The sequence below is a fragment of the Passer domesticus genome, chromosome 5 (genome assembly GCF_036417665.1).
Source record: "Passer domesticus isolate bPasDom1 chromosome 5, bPasDom1.hap1, whole genome shotgun sequence".
Classification (NCBI taxonomy): Eukaryota; Metazoa; Chordata; class Aves; order Passeriformes; family Passeridae; genus Passer; species Passer domesticus.
Genome location: NC_087478.1, coordinates 594,935 through 613,166, shown reverse-complemented (window position 1 = coordinate 613,166; position 18,232 = coordinate 594,935). Strand labels below are relative to the sequence as shown.

General features: G+C 43.2%; 1 protein-coding gene across 2 annotated transcripts in view; it reads left to right on the top strand.

Annotated features, from left to right (window-relative positions):
* Nucleotides 1-11,045, top strand: part of LRGUK (leucine rich repeats and guanylate kinase domain containing) — a 55,858-nt gene extending 44,813 nt beyond the window's left edge. For both annotated transcript variants that reach the window (XM_064421661.1, XM_064421660.1), the window contains 4 exons: nucleotides 2,301-2,502; nucleotides 4,810-4,917; nucleotides 10,012-10,154; nucleotides 10,896-11,045. In XM_064421661.1, coding sequence (XP_064277731.1) covers nucleotides 2,301-2,502; nucleotides 4,810-4,917; nucleotides 10,012-10,154; nucleotides 10,896-11,030 — 588 coding nt within the window. In that variant the 3' untranslated portion in view covers nucleotides 11,031-11,045. The remainder of the gene's footprint in view (nucleotides 1-2,300; nucleotides 2,503-4,809; nucleotides 4,918-10,011; nucleotides 10,155-10,895) is intronic.
* The last annotated feature ends 7,187 nt before the right edge of the window (nucleotides 11,046-18,232 follow it).

Sequence of the window (18,232 nt, the reverse complement as noted above, 5' to 3'; positions counted from 1 at the left end):
TGTTCATTTTTAGCCACTAATTAATTTTTAGTCACCTAAAAACTCATCCCACAGTGAGTTCTGTATCCCCGTGGGCTCTGAGGAACAAGAAATGTGAATTTTGGGTGGGAATAAATGCAAGTCTGGCACTCAGTTCTGGTTTAAATTAAATTAAATTAAATTAAATTAAATTAAATTAAATTAAATGTTTGCAGTGATTCCCCTTCGCTCTGGGAGCCACCAGTGCCTGCAGAGCAACTTCCAGCCAGAAATTTGGGATGAACAGAGGGAAAAAAACTCAGCTGCAAGTTCAGCAAACACGGAATAAACCCCTGTGTTCCTCTGCTTTGTTTCCGAGGAGAAAAAAAATTCAGGTTCAAATTGGACAAAGAGTTTCAAGGAAAAAAAATAAAAAAAAACCAAACCAAAAAAAAACCCCACCTTTTTTTTTTTGGTGTTTTACTTTCAAGGAGAATAAACTCAGCTGCAAATGTAACAAACACTCAATTTTAATATTAAAAACACTGTTTTCTGTGCTTTATTTTCAAGGAGAAAAAACCCAGCTCCAAATTTCACAAGCACTGATTTTTAAGAAATAAAAGCACTGTTTTTTTCTGCTTTATTTTCAAGGAGAAAAAACTGAGCTCCTTGTTCAACAAACACTCAATTTCAAGAAAAAAAAAACAAAACACTGATTTTTTTCTGCTTTATTTTCGAGGAGAAAAAACTGACCTCCAAATTTACAGTTTCAAGAAAAATAAAAAACAAAACACTGTTTTTTCTCTGCTTTATTTTCGAGAAGAAAAAACTCGGCTCCAAATTTCACAAACACTAATTTTCAAGAAAAAAAAAAAAAGCACAGTTTTTTTCTGCTTTATTTTCAAGGAGTAAAAACCCAGTTCCAAATTTCACAAACACTAATTTTCAAGAAAAAAAAAGCACTGATTTTTTTCTGGTTTATTTTCAAGGAGGAAAAACTCAACTCCAAATTGGACACTTCAAGGAAAAAAAAAAAAACTGTTTTCTCTGCTTTGTTTTCAAGGAGAAAAAACTGACCTCCAAATTTTACACTCCGTTTCAAGAAAAATAAAAAGCAAACCACTGTTTTTTCTCTGCTTTATTTTCGAGGAGAAAAAACCCAGCTCCAAACTGGACAAACACTCAATTTCAAGAATAAACCCCTGTGTTCCTCTGCTTTATTTTTGAGGAGAAAAAACTGACTTCCAAATTTACACTTTCAAGAAAAACAAAAACCAAAACACTGTTTTTTCTCTGCTTTATTTTCGAGGCAAAAAAACCCAGCTCCAAATTTCACAAACATGAATTTTCAAGAAAAAAAAGCACCGTTTTTTTCTAGTTTATTTTCAAGGAGAAAAAACTGATCTCCAAATTTCATGCTTAGTTTGAAGAAAAAAAAAACACACTGTTTTTATCTGCTTTATTTTCAAGGAGAAAAACTTCAGCTCCAAATTGGACACTTTCAAGGAAAAAAAAAACCTGTTTTCTCTGCTTTGTTTTCAAGGAGAAAAAAGTCAGCTCCTTGTTCAATGAACACTCAATTTCAAAAAAAAAAAACCACTGATTTTTTTTCTGCTTTATTTTCAAGGAGAAAAAACTGACCTCCAAATTTCACACTCCGTTTGAAGAAAAAAAAACCCAAAAAACTGTTTTTCTCTGCTTTATTTTCGAGGCAAAAAAACCCAGCTCCAAATTTCACAAACACTAATTTTCAAGAAAAAAAAAACCACTGTTTTTTCTCTGCTTTATTTTCAAGGAAAAAAAACTCAGCTCCAAATTCAACAAACACACAGTTTTGAGAAAAAAATCACTGTTTTCTCTGTTTTATTTTCAAGGAGAAAAAACTTCAGCTCCAAATTGGACACTTTCAAGGGAAAAAAAGCTGTTTTCTCTGCTTTGTTTTCAAGGAGAAAAAACTGACCTCCAAATTTCACACTCCGTTTGAATTAAAAAAAAAAAAAAAAAAGCCACTTTATTTTTGAGAAGAAAAAACTCGGCTCCAAATTTCACAAACACTAATTTTCAAAAAACATGCACTGTTTTTTCCTCTGCTTTATTTTCAAGGAGAAAAAACTGATCTCCAAATTTCACGCTTAGTTTCAAGAAAAAAATAACCACACTGTTTTTCTTTGCTTTATTTTCGAGGAGAAAAAACTGACCTCCAAATTTCACACTCCGTTTGAAGAAAAAATAAAACCAAAACACTGTTTTTCTCTGCTGTATTTTCAAGGAGAAAAAACTGACCTCCAAACTTACAATTTCAAGAAAACAAACCACTTTTTTCCCCCCGCTTTCTCTCGCAGGGCGCCCACAGCTTGAAGAAGACCCACTTTGAGCCCAGGTACGTGCTGGTGGTGCCGACGGACAGACGGAAATACCGGGAGCACCTGAGGAGGACGGGGCTCTTCAGCCGGCCCGAGGTGGAGGCGGCCGTGGCCAGGCTGGACACGTACCTGCGCCTCGGCCACGGCGGCCACGGCGGCTTCCACGCCCTCATCAACAGCGGTCAGCTAATTGCTGGGTTCATTTGGGGTCATTGGGGTTTGAGGAATTAGGAATCTTCTTGCCAGGGTCGGGATTAAATGTGTGAGGTGGAATTTGTTGTTAGACTCAGGTGTTTATCAGTTCTTATCTCTGTCATAGTCTCACAAACCCTGAGTTCTACAGAACTTTGATAAACTCAAAATGGAGCCCCATCTCTCTCCATAAGACTTTGTAAGGATAAACTGTCCAATTAAGAAATGACACCCTAATTATTTTCACTTTTAACCCAATAACCCAGCACCCATGCCCTGAAATGTGAGATTTTTATCCAATGACACAAAACCATCAAACCCGTGGAGGAGAAGGTGGAGAAGAAGGAGCAGCCACTGCCCCAAACCTCCGTCTTGTTTTATAGAGTTTAAGAGTTTAGAATTAGGAATCTTCTTGCCAGAGTCGGGATTAAATGTGTGAGGTGGAATTTCTTGTTGGGACTCAGATGTTTATCAGTTCTTATCCATGTCACAGTCTCACAAACCCTGAGCTCTACAGCACCTCAATAACAAACTCAGAATGGAGCCCCAGCTCTCTACAAGGCCTTTTAAGGATCAACTGTCCAATTAAGAAATAACACCCTAATTATTTTCACTTTTAACCCAATAACCAACCACCCATGCCCACAATGAGGACTTTTTTATCCAATTACACAAAACCACCCAAACCCGTGGAGAAGAAGGAGCAGCCACTGCCCCAAACCCCCATCTTGTTTTATAGAGGTTAAGAGTTTAGAATACAGTGAAATATCTGAGTTTCCACCCTGTGCTATCACACACTTCTGTCCAAACTGCACAGCCACAATCCCAGCTCTGCCATTCCATTCTGGAAGCTTCTCCAGGGCCTCAGCTCAGTGCAGAGTTCTCCTGGGGCTCAGAGCCTGCAGCACAGAGAGGCTGGAATTCCCAAGAAGTTAATTGTTGGTTTCCTTTGGGATAATTAGGAATTGAGGAATTAGGAATCTTCTTGCCAGGGTCGGGATTAAATGTGTGAGGTGGAATTTCTTGTTGGGACTCAGATGTTTATCAGTTCTTATCTCTGTCATAGTCTACAAACCCTGAGTTCTACAGAACTTTGATAAACTCAAAATGGAGCCCCATCTCTCTCTACAAGACTTTGTAAGGATAAACTGTCCAATTAAGAAATGACACCCTAATTATTTTCACTTTTAACCCAACAACCAGCCACCCATGCCCTGAAATGTGAGATTTTTATCCAATGACACAAAAGCACAAAACCCGTGGAGGAGAAGGTGGAGAAGAAGGAGCAGCCACTGCCCCAAACCCCCATCTTGCTTTATAGAGTTTAAGAGTTTAGAATTAGGAATCTTCTTGCCAGGGTCAGGATTAAACGTGTGAGATGGAATTTCTTGTTGGACTCAGATGTTTTTTAGTTCTTATCAATGTCAGTCTCACAAACCCTGAGCTCTGCAGCACTTTGATAAACTCAAAATGGAGCCCCAGCTCTTTCTATAAGACTTTGTAAGGATAAGCTGTCTAATTAAGAAATAACACCTAAATTATTTTCACTTTTAACCCAATAACCAACCACCCATGCCCTGCAATGTGGGAATTCTTTATCCAATGACACAAAAGCACCCAAACCCGTGGAGGAGAAGGTGGAGAAGAAGGAGCAGCCACTGCCCCAAACCCCCATCTTGTTTTATAGAGTTTAAGAGTTTAGAATACAGTGAAATATTTAAGTTTCCCACCCTGTGCTATCACACACTTCTGTCCAAACTGCACAGCCACAATCCCAGCTCTGCCATTCCATTCTGGAAGCTTCTCCAGGGCCTCAGCTCAGTGCAGAGTTCTCCTGGGGCTCAGAGAAATTCTGGAATTCTCAGAATCCAGGGTTCCGACAGCAGGTTGGAGAATCCTGTCTGGAAAGAATCCTTTCTGTAATTCGTTCCTTTTGTCGAGGTGGTTTTTGGTGCTCACCACATTAAATTACAGCACCATGGTGTAAAATATTGTGAATTTGTAAATGTGGCACGCAATTTAAATACGGCCCTAAAGAAATAAACCAATGGGAAAATATTTAGGTGAGTGCAGAGAATTTCAGCTTTTTTTTTTTTTTCAACGTGCTGTTCATGAAGACTTTTCTCCCCGAGAGACATTAAAAATGTATTTCTGTGACAAAGAATGTATTTTCTGGCTAAGTTAAAAATGTATTTCTGTGTCAAATTCGTGTGATTTGTGTCCTTGCACTGATGAAAAGCTGGATTTTATTCAGTTTATTTTCTCTCTGCCATGGAATGCATTTCCCCCTGTGCAGATGAGCTGGAGGAGGCATTCACAGAGCTGACTCGCCTGGTCAGGGTCTACCTGGGCATGGAGCCACTGGACGTCCCGGACAGCATTCAGGGCTCCGGGAGCTGGGCAGGTAAAATTCCAGTTTATTGGTAATTGATTTATTGGGATCTGCCAGAGCTGGAACCTCCACGAGCTGCTCTGCAATGGCTCTCCCGGGCTGGTTCCTCCAGGAGATGGGGTTGGGCTCTGGATGGTCTCCTGACCTTTTTTGGGGCTCTGGATGGAGTTTCCTGACTCTCCTGAGGATGGTTTTGGGCTCTGGATGGTCTCCTGACCTTTTTTGGGGCTCTGGATGGAGTTTCCTGACTCTCCTGAGCATGGTTTTGGGCTCTGGATGTTTCCTGACCCTTTTTTGGGCTCAAATGGAGTTTCCTGACTCTCCTGAGGATGGTTTTGGGCCCAGATGGAGTTTCCAGCTCTCCTGAGGATGGTTTTGGGCTCTGGATGTCCTCCTGACCTTTTTTTGGGGCTCTGGATGGAGTTTCCTGACTCTCCTCTGATGGTTTTGGGTTCTAGATGGAGTTTCCTGACTCTTTGGGGGCTCTGGAGTTTCCTGACTCCTCTGAGGATGGTTTTGGGCTCTGGATGTTCTCCTGACCCTTTTTTGGGCCCAGATGGAACTTCCTGACTCTCCTCTGATGGTTTTGGGTTCTAGATGGAGTTTCCAGATTCTTTTTGGGCTCAGATGGAGTTTCCTGACTCTTTTTTTGGGCTCAGATGGGGTTTCCTGACTTTCCCGAGGATGGTTTTGGGTTCTAGATGGAGTTTCCTGACTCCTCTGAGGATGATTTTGGGCTCTTGATGTTTTCCTGAACCTTTTTTGGGCTCAGATGGAGTTTCCTGGCCCATCTGAGGATGGTTTTGTGCTCAGATGGAGTTTCCAACTCTCTTGAAGATGATTTTGGGCTCTTGATGTTTTCCTGAACCTTTTTTGGGCTCAGATGGAGTTTTCTGACTCCCTGAGGATGGCTTTGGGCCCAGATGGAATTTCCTGGCCCATCTGATGATGATTTGGGGCACAGATGGAGTTTCCAACTTTCCTGAGGATGGTTTTGGGCCCTTGAGTTTTCCTGACCTTTTTTTGGCTTAGATAGAGTTTCCTGACCCTATTTTGGGCTCAGATGGAGTTTCCTGACTCCCCTGAGGATTGTTTCGGGCTCAGATGGAGTTTCCTGACCATTCCGAGGATGGTTTTGGGCTCTTGATGTTTACCTGTCCCATTTTTTAGACTCAAATGGAGTTTCCCGACTCCTCTGAGGATTTTGGGCCCAAATGCAATTTCCTGACTCTCATGAGGATGGCTTTGGCCTCAGATGGAGTTTCCTGGCCCATCTCACGATGATTTTGGGCTCAGATGGAGTTTCCAACTTTCCTGAGGATGGTTTTGGGCTCAGATGGAGTTTCCAACTTTCCTGAGGATGGTTTTGGGCTCTGGATGGAGTTTCCTGATTTCTTTTAAGGTTTTGAGCTCAGATGGAGTTTCCAACTTTCCTGAGGATGGTTTTGAGCTCTGGATCCCCCGTTCCCGATATTCCATGGAATTCCTGAGCAGGAAGGGACCCACAAGGGTCATCCAGGCACAGACACCCCAAAATCCCTCCCTGTGCACCCCTGGGAGCGGTGTCCAAACGCTCCTGGAGCAGCTTTGGGGATGTGCCCGTTCCCTGGGGGTGCCCAGCACCCTCTGGAGAAGAAATTCCCAAAATTTGACCTAAAACTGGCACAGCTTCCGTTGTTTCCTGTTCCTGGCACACCTCAGCTCCTCCTCTCCAGGCCAAGCAAAGCAGAGCCTCCTTATGGAAATTCCTACATTTATTAAATTTATTAAATCATGGAAATTCCGAAATTAACACAGCAAAAACAAACAAAAAACAAATTCCTAAATTTATTAAACTTATTAAATCATGTAAATTCTGAAATTAACACAGCAAAAACACACAAAAAACAAAATCATGTAAATTCCGAAATTAACACAGCAAAAACAAACCAAAAACAAATTCCTAACTTTATTAAATAGTGTAAATTCCTAAATTAACGCAGCAAAAACAAACAAAAATCAAATTCATAAATTTATTAAACTTATTAAATCATGTAAATTCCGAAATTAACACAGCAAAAACCAAACCAAAACCAAATTCCTAAATTTATTAAATAAATTAAATCATGGAAATTCCGAAATTAACAAACCAAAACCAAATTCCTAAATTTATTAAATAAATTAAATTATGGCAATTCCTAAATTAACACAGCAAAAACAAATACCTAAATGTATTAAATAAATTAAATAATGGAAATTCCGAAATTAACACAGTAAAAACAAATTCCTAAATTTATTAAATAAATTAAATTATGGCAATTCCTAAATTAACACATCAAAAACAAAGTCCTAAATTTATTAAATAATGTAAATTCTGACATTAACACAGCAAAAACAAACCAAAACCAAATTCCTAAATTTATTAAATAAATTAAATTATGGCAATTCCTAAATTGACACTGCAAAACCAAACCAAAAACAAATTCCTAAACTGACACAACAAAAACAAACCAAAACCATATTCCTAAATTGATTAAATAAATTAAATAATGGCAATTCCTAAATTAACACAGCAAAAACAAAGTCCTAAATTTATTTAATAAATTAAATTATGGCAATTCCTAAATTAACACAGAAAAAACAAACCCAAAACCAATTCCTAAATTTATTAAATAAATTAAATTATGGCAATTCCTAAATTAACACATCAAAAACAAAGTCCTAAATTTATTAAATAATGTAAATTCTGACATTAACACAGCAAAACCAAACCAAAACCAAATTCCTGAATTTATTAAATCATGTAAATTCCGAAATTAACACAAAAACAAACCAAAAACAAAGTCCTAAATTTATTAAATTATGTAAATTCCGAAATTAACACAAAAACAATTTTGGCAATTCCGCTGCTCGTAAAGCAACTTTTAAATTTACTCCGCGCCATTAAATTCACTCAGAGCCCCGTTTATGGGTGGTTAAATAAGTTTAATTCCTCTGTTTCTAGAGATCTTCTCGTGGACTGCAGGAAATAATTTAATTTATAAATCATTTTATTAATAATTTAAAGATAACCTTCCCAGGGTTGTCTTTATAAGGGAGATTTTTAGGGAGCAGGAGGAAGATTGCTTGTGGGACATTATGAGAGGTTTATAATTTTTTTTTTTTTTTAATGAACTGCTGGGCAAGATGTTTTGCTGGTGTGCAGAGAAAAAAAAAATCCAGGGAGAAAATAGATCAGTTCTTTTAAAAAAAAATTTAATAACAGAAGAATTTTTGGAGCTGATAATGTTTTGTGCTTCCATTGGCAGCTTTTATCCATGGGATGCAGAGATTGAAAATTTAAAATCCTGGAATGGTTTGGGTTGGGAGGGAATTTAAAGAATTTTTTTTTTTAAATAATTTGAATTATTCAAAATCATTTTGGTTTTAAAAACTGAGTTGTGTGGAGGGACCTTAAAGCCCAGCCAGTGCCATGGGCAGGGACACCTTCCACTAATAAAAATATTTATTTAATATCCACAGGTTTCTCCAGACCTGTGAATATTAAATAAATTAATTTATTTTTTTAATGGGAGGTATTTACAGAAATGATATAAAGCTTCCAATCACTGAAAAGCTGTATACACTTCTGTGAAAAAAAACATGTTAAAGATGAAAAAAAATCAAAAACTGAAATTTTAAGTTTTGTTTCTTTACACTGTGATTAAGAAGGAAAAGGTTGTAGGGGGAGGAAAAGCTTCCTAAAAGTTTTGTTTTTATTCTTATTAATTTTTTTCCTTTTAGTTACTGCTAATAAATTTCTTTTTTTACCCTTTGGAACTTTTCAGCTTTCCCAGCAGGGAACGGGTGAGTGCATCCCAGTGAGTGCACTGGATTAGCCAGCACTGAGCCCTCACACTAATTAGCGCTAATTAACGGGGAAACCTCAAATTAGCCAACCAAAACGGTTGTGTATGAGACAGGGACAGTACAAACAGCTCCATTTTAGAAGGCTCCAAACAGTTTTTATTCCAGCCTGGGTGGTTTTTGTGCATTCTTACAAAACTCACAAGTTTACACTTTGGTCACGAGGGACAATCAAGGCGCTCATTGGAACAGGCAGCTGCAGTTCCTCTGATTTATCCTTCTTTCTGTCTTGGCTTCTGTGTCTGTGACCTGGTAGGAAATTCTTTCAGGGGTAAACATGGATCCTCTAACCAAACATGGATCCTCCTCTCAAACATGGATCCCCTTATCAAACATGGATCCTCCAATCGAACATGGATCCTTTTATCAAACATGGATCCTCTTCCCAAGCATGGATCCCCTTATCAAACATGGATCCCCTTATCAAACATGGATCCTCTTCCCAAGCATGGATCCCCTTATCAAACATGGATCCCCTTATCAAACATGGATCCTCTTCCCAAGCATGGATCCTGTTATCAAACATGGATCCCTTTATCAAACATGGGTCCTCCTATCAAACATGGATCCTCTTCTCAAACACGGATCCTCTTATCAAGCATGGATCCCCTTATCAAACACGAATGCTCTTCCCAAACATGGATCCTCTTCCCAAGCATGGATCCCCTTATCAAACATGAATCCTGTTATCAAACACGGATCCTTTTATCAAACATGGATCCCCTTATCAAACATGGATCCTCTAATCAAACATGGATCCTGTCATCAAACACGGATCCTCCTGTCAAACACGGATCCTCTTCCCAAACGCGGATCCCCTTATCAAACATGGATCCTCTTCCCAAGCGTGGATCCCCTTATCAAACATGGATCCCTTTATCAAACAGGGATCCTCCAATCAAACATGGATCCCCTTATCAAACACGGATCCTCTTCCCAAGCATGGATCCCCTTATCAAATACGGATCCTCTTCCCAAACGTGGATCCCCTTATCAAACATGGATCCCCTTATCAAACACGGATCCCCTTCCCAAACACGGATCCCCTTCCCAGACTTCCCTCTGCCTCACAGAAGTCCCTCTAAAACCTCTTCCACACCAAACCACCACCGACCCCAATCCATCCTGGCCTCGGCCACACCAGGGATGGAAAGCGAAGATGGAAATGTTCCTTCCCGCTGGCGCTGAGAACATTTTTGTTGAGGTTCTTTCCCTCCGCAGGTTCCAGAAACGAGCCCTTCCCGGCGGGCAGAGGAGCGGCCGCGCGCCCTCGGGCTCCGTCCCGCGGCCACCGCGCCGAGCGTCCCCCCAAAACCGACCCCAGGAACCTCCTGGGAACGCTGGCGGCACCCCCCGGCTCCGCGGTAAGGAGTTCCTGTCACTTAAAACCAGGAGTTGGAGCCAAAATTTTAAATTTTCAGGGAAAAAATGAATTTCTGTTCTCTGTCCCGTTCGGATTTCAGCGATATTTCCCAGTTCTCCGGAATGGTGGGGTGGTTTGGGTTGGAAGGGACCTCAAAGATCATCCGGTGGGCAGGGACACCTTCTGGAATTCCTGCTGGGCACATTCCCAAAAAAAGGTGGAGGAGCTGAGCTGGGAAGTTCTGGAGCTGAGGGATTTGATGGAATAAAGAATCCCAAGAACGAGAAAATTTAAGGAGAGGAGACTCAGCTGTTCAAAAGCTCCTAAAAATATCTTGGGTTTATTTTGGTTATTTTTAAGTGATTTGATAGAACACAAAAAGGGGGAATTTAAAGCCAAAAACCACAAAATCTTCCCAAGAGAGGAAGGAAAAACTCCTCCAGCTGCAAAATTCCAGGGCTGGGGCATTTCCAGTGGAAGTGGGGCTGTGCCTCTGGAATTCCTGCTGGGCACATTCCCAAAAAAAGGTGAGGGAGCTGAGCTGGGGAGTTCTGGAGCTGAGGGATTCGATGGAATAAATAATCCCAAGGATGGGATAATTCAAGGGGAAGAGACTCAGCCCTTCAAAAGCTCCTAAAAATATCTCAGGTCTATTTTGGTTATTTTTAATTAATATGATCAAGCACAAAATGGGGAATTTAAAGCCAAAATCCACAAACTCTTCCCAAAAAAACTCCTCCAGCTGCAGAATTCCAGGGCTGGGGCATTTCCAGTGGAAGTGGGGCTGCGCCTCTGGGATTCCTGCTGGGCACATTCCCAAAAAAAGGTGAGGGAGCTGAGCTGGGGAGTTCTGGAGCTGAGGGATTTGATGGAATAAATAATCCCAAAAACGAGAAAATTTAAGGAGAGGAAACTCAGCTCCTCAAAAGCCTAAAAATATCTCCAGGATTTATTTTGGTTATTTTTAAGTGATTTGATAGAACACAAAAAGGGGGAAATTAAAGCAAAAAAAACACAAAATGTTCCCAAAAAATCTCCTCCAGCTGCAGAATTCCAGGGCTGGGGCATTTCCAGTGGAAATGGGGCTGCACCTCTGGAATTCCTGCTGGGCGCATTCCCAAAAAAAGGTGAGGGAGCTGAGCTGGGGAGTTCTGGAGCTGAGGGCTTTGGGGCAGGAGGTGCCTGCTGGGCCGGGTCACTTTGGGGTCCAGGCACCACCAAGGATTTCATTTCCCCTCAATCCTCCCCCTGCCAGGGCAATAAAAACCACGGGGAGGAATCCCAACCCCGGGAGCTGTTCCTGCTCCCTCGGGACGGGGCTGGGTCTCTGTTTGTGTCCTCAGCCCGGAATCCTGGCGTGGTTTGGGTGGGAAGGGACCCTGAGCTCTGCACTTCCACCCTCCGGAGCCTTCCCAGCATCCCGGGCTGCTCCCAGCCCTGCCCCGGGACAATTCCTGGGATCCAGGAGCAGCCACGGCTGCCCTGGGAATGTTGTGTGAGAGTTTCCGCACAAAACCCACTAAAAATGGAATTAATAAGAGGTTGTGAGGAGCTAAAATATCCCTAAAAAAGGAATCCAGCTCAGCATTCCAAACCCCACAGCTGGCTGTTATCCCACTAAAATCCAGGATGCTCTTCCCTCTTCATTTCCCAGAAATTTGGGATGAAAACCAGGGAATGAACCCCCAAACAAATCCCCACAATTCCAGGGATGGGAATTCCACCCCAGGGCCTCCCCACGGTCAGAGGGAAGAATTCCATCCCAATATTCCCTCAGAGGGAAGAATTCCATCTCAATATTCCCTCAGAGGGAAGAATTCCATCTCAATATTCCCTCAGAGGGAAGAATTCCTTCCCAATATTCCCTCAGAGGGAAGAATTCCATCCCAATATTCCCTCAGAGGGAAGAATTCCATCCCAATATTCCCTCCCTCGGAGGGAAGAATTCCATCCCAATATTCCCTCCCTCAGAGGGAAGAATTCCATCCCAATATTCCCTCAGAGGGAAGAATTCCATCCCAATATTCCCTCAGAGGGAAGAATTCCATCCCAATATTCCCTCCCTCGGAGGGAAGAATTCCATCCCAATATTCCCTCAGAGCGAAGAATTCCATCCCAATATTCCCTCAGAGGGAAGAATTCCATCCCAATATTCCCTCCCTCAGAGGGAAGAATTCCATCCCAATATTCCCTCAGAGGGAAGAATTCCATCCCAATATTCCCTCGGAGGGAAGAATTCCATCCCAATATTCCCTCGGAGGGAAGAATTCCATCCCAATATTCCCTCAGAGGGAAGAATTCCATCCCAATATTCCCTCAGAGGGAAGAATTCCTTCCCAATATTCCCTCAGAGGGAAGAATTCCTTCCCAATATTCCCTCAGAGGGAAGAATTCCATCCCAATATTCCCTCAGAGGGAAGAATTCCATCCCAATATTCCCTCAGAGGGAAGAATTCCATCCCAATATTCCCTCAGAGGGAAGAATTCCTTCCCAATATTCCCTCAGAGGGAAGAATTCCATCCCAATATTCCCTCAGAGGGAAGAATTCCATCCCAATATTCCCTCGGAGGGAAGAATTCCATCCCAATATTCCCTCGGAGGGAAGAATTCCATCCCAATATTCCCACCCTCAGAGGGAAGAATTCCATCCCAACATTCCCTCGGAGGGAAGAATTCCATCCCAATATTCCCTCAGAGGGAAGAATTCCATCCCAATATTCCCTCAGAGGGAAGAATTCCATCCCAATATTCCCTCAGAGGGAAGAATTCCATCCCAATATTCCCTCCCTCGGAGGGAAGAATTCCATCCCAATATTCCCTCAGAAGGAAGAATTCCATCCCAATATTCCCTTGGAGGGAAGAATTCCATCCCAATATTCCCTCAGAGGGAAGAATTCCATCCCAATATTCCCTCCCTCAGAGGGAAGAATTCCATCCCAACATTCCCTCCCTCAGAGGGAAGAATTCCATCCCAATATTCCCTCAGAGGGAAGAATTCCATCCCAATATTCCCTCCCTCAGAGGGAAGAATTCCATCCCAACATTCCCTCCCTCAGAGGGAAGAATTCCATCCCAATATTCCCTCGGAGGGAAGAATTCCATCCCAATATTCCCTCCCTCAGAGGGAAGAATTCCATCCCAATATTCCCTCCCTCAGAGGGAAGAATTCCATCCCAACATTCCCTCAGAGGGAAGAATTCCATCCCAATATTCCCTCCCTCAGAGGGAAGAATTCCTTCCCAATATTCCCTCAGAGGGAAGAATTCCATCCCAACATTCCCTCCCTCAGAGGGAAGAATTCCATCCCAATATTCCCTCAGAGGGAAGAATTCCTTCCCAATATTCCCTCAGAGGGAAGAATTCCATCCCAATATTCCCTCAGAGGGAAGAATTCCATCCCAATATTCCCTCAGAGGGAAGAATTCCATCCCAATATTCCCTCGGAGGGAAGAATTCCATCCCAATATTCCCTCGGAGGGAAGAATTCCATCCCAATATTCCCTCAGAGGGAAGAATTCCATCCCAATATTCCCTCGGAGGGAAGAATTCCATCCCAATATTCCCTCCCTCAGAGGGAAGAATTCCATCCCAATATTCCCTCAGAGGGAAGAATTCCATCCCAATATTCCCTCCCTCGGAGGGAAGAATTCCATCCCAATATTCCCTCAGAGCGAAGAATTCCATCCCAATATTCCCTCAGAGGGAAGAATTCCATCCCAATATTCCCTCCCTCAGAGGGAAGAATTCCATCCCAATATTCCCTCAGAGGGAAGAATTCCATCCCAATATTCCCTCGGAGGGAAGAATTCCATCCCAATATTCCCTCGGAGGGAAGAATTCCATCCCAATATTCCCTCAGAGGGAAGAATTCCATCCCAATATTCCCTCAGAGGGAAGAATTCCATCCCAATATTCCCTCCTTTAGAGGGAAGAATTCCTTCCCAATATTCCCTCAGAGGGAAGAATTCCATCCCAATATTCCCTCAGAGGGAAGAATTCCATCCCAATATTCCCTCAGAGGGAAGAATTCCTTCCCAATATTCCCTCAGAGGGAAGAATTCCATCCCAATATTCCCTCAGAGGGAAGAATTCCATCCCAATATTCCCTCAGAGGGAAGAATTCCATCCCAATATTCCCTCGGAGGGAAGAATTCCATCCCAATATTCCCTCAGAGGGAAGAATTCCATCCCAATATTCCCACCCTCAGAGGGAAGAATTCCATCCCAACATTCCCTCGGAGGGAAGAATTCCATCCCAATATTCCCTCAGAGGGAAGAATTCCATCCCAATATTCCCACCCTCAGAGGGAAGAATTCCATCCCAATATTCCCTCAGAGGGAAGAATTCCATCCCAATATTCCCTCAGAGGGAAGAATTCCATCCCAATATTCCCTCCCTCGGAGGGAAGAATTCCATCCCAATATTCCCTCAGAGGGAAGAATTCCATCCCAATATTCCCTCAGAGGGAAGAATTCCATCCCAATATTCCCTCCCTCGGAGGGAAGAATTCCATCCCAATATTCCCTCGGAGGGAAGAATTCCATCCCAATATTCCCTCAGAGGGAAGAATTCCATCCCAATATTACCTCCCTCAGAGGGAAGAATTCCATCCCAATATTCCCTCGGAGGGAAGAATTCCATCCCAACATTCCCTCGGAGGGAAGAATTCCATCCCAATATTCCCTCAGAGGGAAGAATTCCATCCCAATATTCCCTCCCTCAGAGGGAAGAATTCCATCCCAACATTCCCTCCCTCAGAGGGAAGAATTCCATCCCAATATTCCCTCAGAGGGAAGAATTCCATCCCAATATTCCCTCCCTCAGAGGGAAGAATTCCATCCCAACATTCCCTCCCTCAGAGGGAAGAATTCCATCCCAATATTCCCTCGGAGGGAAGAATTCCATCCCAATATTCCCTCCCTCAGAGGGAAGAATTCCATCCCAATATTCCCTCCCTCAGAGGGAAGAATTCCATCCCAATATTCCCTCAGAGGGAAGAATTCCATCCCAATATTCCCTCAGAGGGAAGAATTCCATCCCAATATTCCCTCAGAGGGAAGAATTCCATCCCAATATTCCCTCCCTCAGAGGGAAGAATTCCTTCCCAATATTCCCTCAGAGGGAAGAATTCCATCCCAATATTCCCTCAGAGGGAAGAATTCCATCTCAATATTCCCTCAGAGGGAAGAATTCCATCCCAATATTCCCTCAGAGGGAAGAATTCCATCCCAATATTCCCTCAGAGGGAAGAATTCCATCCCAATATTCCCTCGGAGGGAAGAATTCCATCCCAATATTCCCTCGGAGGGAAGAATTCCATCCCAATATTCCCTCGGAGGGAAGAATTCCATCCCAATATTCCCTCAGAGGGAAGAATTCCATCCCAATATTCCCTCAGAGGGAAGAATTCCATCCCAATATTCCCTCGGAGGGAAGAATTCCATCCCAATATTCCCTCGGAGGGAAGAATTCCATCCCAATATTCCCTCGGAGGGAAGAATTCCATCCCAATATTCCCTCCCTCAGAGGGAAGAATTCCATCCCAATATTCCCACCCTCAGAGGGAAGAATTCCATCCCAACATTCCCTCGGAGGGAAGAATTCCATCCCAATATTCCCTCCCTCAGAGGGAAGAATTCCTTCCCAATATTCCCTCAGAGGGAAGAATTCCATCCCAATATTCCCTCCTTTAGAGGGAAGAATTCCATCCCAATATTCCCTCAGAGGGAAGAATTCCATCCCAATATTCCCTCCCTCGGAGGGAAGAATTCCATCCCAATATTCCCTCAGAGGGAAGAATTCCATCCCAATATTCCCTCGGAGGGAAGAATTCCATCCCAACATTCCCTCCTTTAGAGGGAAGAATTCCATCCCAATATTCCCTCAGAGGGAAGAATTCCATCCCAATATTCCCTCCCTCAGAGGGAAGAATTCCATCCCAACATTCCCTCCCTCAGAGGGAAGAATTCCATCCCAATATTCCCTCAGAGGGAAGAATTCCATCCCAACATTCCCTCCCTCGGAGGGAAGAATTCCATCCCAATATTCCCTCAGAGGGAAGAATTCCATCCCAATATTCCCTCGGAGGGAAGAATTCCATCCCAATATTCCCTCAGAGGGAAGAATTCCATCCCAACATTCCCTCAGAGGGAAGAATTCCATCCCAATATTCCCTCAAAGGGAAGAATTCCATCCCAATATTCCCTCGGAGGGAAGAATTCCATCCCAATATTCCCTCAGAGGGAAGAATTCCATCCCAAAATTCCCTCGGAGGGAAGAATTCCATCCCAATATTCCCTCAGAGGGAAGAATTCCATCCCAATATTCCCTCAGAGGGAAGAATTCCATCCCAATATTCCCTCCCTCAGAGGGAAGAATTCCTTCCCAATATTCCCTCAGAGGGAAGAATTCCATCCCAATATTCCCTCAGAGGGAAGAATTCCTTCCCAATATTCCCTCAGAGGGAAGAATTCCATCCCAATATTCCCTCCTTTAGAGGGAAGAATTCCATCCCAATATTCCCTCAGAGGGAAGAATTCCATCCCAATATTCCCTCAGAGGGAAGAATTCCATCCCAATATTCCCTCAGAGGGAAGAATTCCATCCCAATATTCCCTCGGAGGGAAGAATTCCATCCCAATATTCCCTCGGAGGGAAGAATTCCATCCCAATATTCCCTCGGAGGGAAGAATTCCATCCCAATATTCCCTCGGAGGGAAGAATTCCATCCCAATATTCCCTCGGAGGGAAGAATTCCATCCCAATATTCCCTCGGAGGGAAGAATTCCATCCCAATATTCCCTCGGAGGGAAGAATTCCATCCCAATATTCCCTCCCTCAGAGGGAAGAATTCCATCCCAATATTCCCACCCTCAGAGGGAAGAATTCCATCCCAACATTCCCTCGGAGGGAAGAATTCCATCCCAATATTCCCTCCCTCAGAGGGAAGAATTCCTTCCCAATATTCCCTCAGAGGGAAGAATTCCATCCCAATATTCCCTCCTTTAGAGGGAAGAATTCCATCCCAATATTCCCTCAGAGGGAAGAATTCCATCCCAATATTCCCTCCCTCGGAGGGAAGAATTCCATCCCAATATTCCCTCAGAGGGAAGAATTCCATCCCAATATTCCCTCGGAGGGAAGAATTCCATCCCAACATTCCCTCCTTTAGAGGGAAGAATTCCATCCCAATATTCCCTCAGAGGGAAGAATTCCATCCCAATATTCCCTCCCTCAGAGGGAAGAATTCCATCCCAACATTCCCTCCCTCAGAGGGAAGAATTCCATCCCAATATTCCCTCAGAGGGAAGAATTCCATCCCAACATTCCCTCCCTCGGAGGGAAGAATTCCATCCCAATATTCCCTCAGAGGGAAGAATTCCATCCCAATATTCCCTCGGAGGGAAGAATTCCATCCCAATATTCCCTCAGAGGGAAGAATTCCATCCCAACATTCCCTCAGAGGGAAGAATTCCATCCCAATATTCCCTCAAAGGGAAGAATTCCATCCCAATATTCCCTCGGAGGGAAGAATTCCATCCCAATATTCCCTCAGAGGGAAGAATTCCATCCCAAAATTCCCTCGGAGGGAAGAATTCCATCCCAATATTCCCTCAGAGGGAAGAATTCCATCCCAATATTCCCTCGGAGGGAAGAATTCCATCCCAATATTCCCTCGGAGGGAAGAATTCCATCCCAACATTCCCTCCCTCAGAGGGAAGAATTCCATCCCAATATTCCCTCGGAGGGAAGAATTCCATCCCAATATTCCCTCAGAGCGAAGAATTCCATCCCAATATTCCCTCAGAGGGAAGAATTCCATCCCAATATTCCCTCAGAGCGAAGAATTCCATCCCAATATTCCCTCGGAGCGAAGAATTCCATCCCAATATTCCCTCGGAGGGAAGAATTCCATCCCAATATTCCCTCAGAGGGAAGAATTCCATCCCAACATTCCCTCCCTCAGAGGGAAGAATTCCATCCCAATATTCCCTCAGAGGGAAGAATTCCATCCCAATATTCCCTCACAGGGAAGAATTCCATCCCAAAATTCCCCCCAACCCTTCCCATTCCCAAT